The following is a 4,474-nucleotide window of genomic DNA, read 5'->3' as shown; positions in this document are numbered from 1 at the left end:
CATCACTGCACTCCAGCCTGGGCGACAGAGTGACACCCTGTCTCAAAAAATAAAATAAAATAAAGTAAAAAAAAATAAAAAAAATAAAAAATGATGGTCTTAAAACCTGGTCACTTAAAAAAAAAAAAAAGAAAGAAGAAAAAATGCTGGTCTCCTGCTACAGACCTGACCTTCCAGAGCAGGGCCTGGAGCCCCCGACTCAGAACGGGGCTCACTGCTTCCTGGAGTGAGTAAAAGGGACCAGTGTTCCCAATGACGCTGCGGGCAGGGTTGATCCAAGGTGAGCTGGCAGGGCTCTGTGGGACCGCCACTCTGTGCCTGGCTCCACTTGCTCTGCCTCAAAGCTCCCTGCCGTGAGCCTGAGGCCCCACGGGGGCTGGCCTGAGTCTGGGATTCCCAGCAGGGCTTGGTTTCCGAGACAGGAACTTTCTTAGGAGGAAAAGGAAGGGCCACACATTTGATGGGCAGGCAGATGGGAATTCCAGGAAGAACTGGCCCCTGTCCAGCAGGGGCAGAGCTGGGCTTGGAGCATGAACAGAGGCTGGCTGACCCTGGTGTGCGGCCGTCACGCCAGCCAGCAGGGCTGGGGACAGAGCAGACTGAGGCCTGCAGTGGAGGCCTGGACTGGAAGCTTCAGCAGGGATCCTGCTGGCCAGAGACGCTGTGGTTCCCCAGCTTGGAATCTGAGGTCCATTTGTCCTGGTCCAGCTTCCTCCCACCTGCTCCAGCCACAACTCACTGTGCCCACATGCCTGAATGGTCAACTTGTTTTACACCTCCAGGCCTTTATTCACAGAGCTTGAACCTCCACAAGTGCCCGTTCCAGGGTCCTGGCCACCTGGTGAACACGTAGGTAGCCCAAGCTTTTCCTCCAGGGCTTACCCCACTGAAATTTCTTCTTTTTTTTTGAGACGGAGTCTTGCTCTGTCTCCCGGGCTGGAGTGCAGTGGTCGGATCTCAGCTCACTGCAAGCTCCGCCTCCCGGGCTTACGCCATTCTCCTGCCTCAGCCTCCCGAGTAGCTGGGACTACAGGCGCCCGCCACCTCGCCCGGCTAGTTTTTTGTATTTTTTAGTAGAGACGGGGTTTCACTGTGTTAGCCAGGATGGTCTCGAACTCCTGACCTCAAGTGATCCACCCGCCTCAGCCTCCCAAAGTGCTGGGATTACAGGCGTGAGTCACCGAGCCTGACTGACCCCACTAAGATTTGCAAGCATCCTGAAAACACCAGGTTTCCCAGTGGCTTCCCTAATGGCAGGGGGCTGGCCTCATGGCTCCTTGGGTCCCCAGGGCTTGGCCTGGCATAGGGCAATGAGGGGACCTGGGGTTCAGGAGGCTCTTCCTGCAGGCGTGAGGAGGCAGGAAGCCAGAGACCTGACTCAGCAGGGCTGGCACCTCAAAGGTTGTGTGAGAGAGAAATCTAAGGTGCCAGGCAGGCAATGGCCCCTGAGCCTGCAGGCCCCGAGCTCCTGATGGCTGCAAGGGTGCATCCAGGCCTCTCGGAGGCAAGAGAGCTGGACCGTGGGTGGGTGCAGAGGCAGTGAGGGTATCATTCGGGGCATCCCAGGGGCTCACTCACCCTAGGAGCCTGTCTCCTGGGACCAGACACATTTGGGAAACTCAATCAAGCTCTTCACATGGTAGGAGCTGCCCTCCCACAGGAACGACTCCTGAATACCCACAAATGCCCCCACTTTGGCATGACACAAAGGAGAGGAAGGGCCCAGTGACCCCACAGGAACGCTGCCCTCTGCCAGCAGCAAAATTAATGGGCTCTGCCGGGGCTAAGGGGGTGGTGGGGGGGCACCAGCTGCTGCCTCCCCTCCCCTGAGGGCAGCAGACACTGCTATTTACAGAAGGGCAGCTGTGACTGTCACTCAGGCCCAAGGCGCTGGAGCCCTGGGCCTCTGTCCCTGCCCTCTGGGTGACCCTGGGTAAGCCCCACCCCACCCGTCACTGGGCCTCGGTCTCCCTTTCTGACAAGGAGTGGAGTCGGGCTTAGGGGTCTAGGATTTCTCCCAGGAAATTAAAGGCAGGGGCCTGGGCAGGAAAAAAGCCTTAGGGAAGTGTAGGGGTGTTAGCACCTGGGGAAAAAGCTCTTCAGACAGTAGCTGTGTCCCCAGGACGTCACTTCTCCAGGGCCCATGTCGCTCATGGGCACTGAGCTTTGGGGAGCCCATACCCTTGCACCTCCAGGCACCCAGATTCCCCCAGCAGACTGAGAGATGGAGAGAGAGCCAAGAAGCTGTGGGTGACTCAGAGAGCACCCAGGGACAGAGTGGGCCCTGATGCAGGAGGCGGGTGGGGGCCCCCAGTGGTCCCTGGGGTTGCTGTCCGCTGCTGCACCAGCAAAACCTCCCCCTGCACCTCCCAGTGCCCAAGGACCTCTACTTCCACGTTCCTTTCATTCTTGGGACCACCAGGGTGGCGGGTATCATTAGACCAGTTTTTTTTTTTTTTTGAGACAGAGTTTCGCTCTTGTTGCCCAGGCTGGAGTGCAATGTCGTGATCTCAGCTCACTGCAACCTCTGCTTCCCAGGTTCAAGTGATTCTCCTGCCTCAGCCTCCCAAGTAGCTGGGATCACAGGCATGTAATCCTATATTTTTAGTAGAGACGGGGTTTCTCCATGTTAGTCAGGCTGGTCATGAACTCCCGACCTCAGGTGATCTACCTGCCTCAGCCTCCCAAAGTGCTAGGATTACAGGTGTGAGCCACCGTGCTCGGCCCCCAGTTGTTGTTTTGTTTTGTTTTGTTTGAGATAGGGTCTCACTCTGTTGCCTAGCTTGGAGGGCAGTGGTGTGGTCTTGGTTCACTGCAACCTCTGCCTCTTGGGCTCAAGTGATGCTCCTGCCTCAGCCTCCCAAGTGGCTTAGATTACAGGTTCGCACCACCATGCCCCACCATGTTAGCCAAGCTCTGGCACCTGCCATCTGGGTGACTTTGGGCAGACCACACTCCCTCTCTGAGCATCCGTCTGCGCTCTCTTCTGTAATCTGGGGACCATGTGCTGACCTTGCCGGGGTGGGGTACCTAGATGATGACAGCATGTCTGTACAGATGCCTACCAAGCTGGGGTCTGGACACACTGTGGGCTCTCAGAGGGTGGGCACTATCATTACAACTATTCCCACTTTCCAAAGCAGGGGGGTCACCTTGGAGAAGACGTGACACTAGTGCCAGGGACCTGACGGCCAGCCCTTAAGAGGGGAAGGGTCAGTGCACGCCAGTGAGCAACCATGTTGGTGACAGCTAGAAAGAAGCCTGGCATCTCCCTGGCCAGAAAAGGACCCCATGGGCAGGTGCTGGGCTGGAGCCTGGCAGCTGAGCTGGGGAAGAGCAGAGCCCCATGGAGTCAGACACAGACCTCCCAGGGAGCCCTCTGTGAATGTGCTCGGTCACTCCTGCCCTCATCCCTGCAGGCCTCGGCTCTGGGAGGTGCCAGGCACCCTCGGGCTGCAGGAGAGGAGGGCAGGTAGCTGGTCTCTTGAATAACATCAAGAACGGTGCCCTGGGCTGGGCACAGTGGCTCATGCTTGTAATCCCAGCACTTTGGGAGGCCAAGGTGGGGGAGGATCTCTTGAGCTCAGAAGTTCCAGACCAGTTGAGCAACATAGATTCCGTCTTTAAGAAAAATAAAAAAAACATTAGCTGGGAGTGGTGGTGTGTGGTCCCAGCCACGCGGGATGCTAACAGAGGACTGCTTGAGCCTGGGAGGTGGAGGCTGCAGTGAGCCATGATTGCACCACTGCATTCCAGCCTGGATGACAGCCCCTGTCTCAAAACAAAAAAGAAAGGCTGGACATGGTGGCTCAGGCCTGTAATCCCAACACTTTGGGTGGCTGAGGCAAGCAGATCACTTGAGGTAAGGAGTTCGAGACCAGACTGGCCAACATGGCAAAACCCCGTCTCTACTAAAAATACAAAAATTAGCTGGGCATCGTGGTGGGTGCCTGTAAATCCCAACTACTCCGGAGGCTGAGGCAGGAGAATCACTTGAGTCCGGGAGGCAGAGTTTGCAGTGAGCCGAGATCGTACCACTGCACTCCAGCCTGGGCGACAGAGGGATACACACACACACACACACACACACACACAGAAAAAGAAGAAAGAAAAGAAAAAAACCAGTGCCCCAGAACCCTTTGGTGTAGCCAGAGGGCCCTTCCTCCCAGAGGAAGAACCAGGGTTGAAGGGGTGACTTGGCGAAGAGGCATGACAGGCCCACCTCCCAGGGTCTTAGCACCAAATACTCCACCCTGTCAACCAGATGAGACCACGCAGTCCCCAAAGGCAGTGTCCCTGGCACCCTCAGCTGCTGCCCAGGCGCCCCCTCTGGTCCCCCCAGGAGGTGGGAGTTACGGGGTAACTCACCTTGGGCGGCACGAAGAACTCCAGGCGGAAGCGTTCCTCGGCCACAGCCCTGCGCAGGAGCAGGCGGCACTTCTGCCACTGCGCCGAGCCCCCGGAGCCCGCGGCC

General features: G+C 57.3%; 1 protein-coding gene across 1 annotated transcript in view; it reads right to left on the bottom strand.

The window, feature by feature from the left end:
* SH2B2 (SH2B adaptor protein 2) overlaps positions 1 to 4,474 on the bottom strand; it is a 39,273-nt gene that overhangs the window by 18,046 nt on the left and 16,753 nt on the right. Inside the window, exon 3 of the mRNA XM_011930759.1 lies at positions 4,369 to 4,474. Within this exon, the coding sequence (XP_011786149.1) occupies positions 4,369 to 4,474 (106 nt within the window). The remainder of the gene's footprint in view (positions 1 to 4,368) is intronic.

This window comes from Colobus angolensis, unplaced genomic scaffold, assembly GCF_000951035.1.
Source record: "Colobus angolensis palliatus isolate OR3802 unplaced genomic scaffold, Cang.pa_1.0 Scaffold120, whole genome shotgun sequence".
NCBI classification, from domain to species: Eukaryota; Metazoa; Chordata; class Mammalia; order Primates; family Cercopithecidae; genus Colobus; species Colobus angolensis.
Note: the sequence above shows the minus strand (reverse complement) of the source record. Positions and strands in the feature narration are given on the sequence as shown.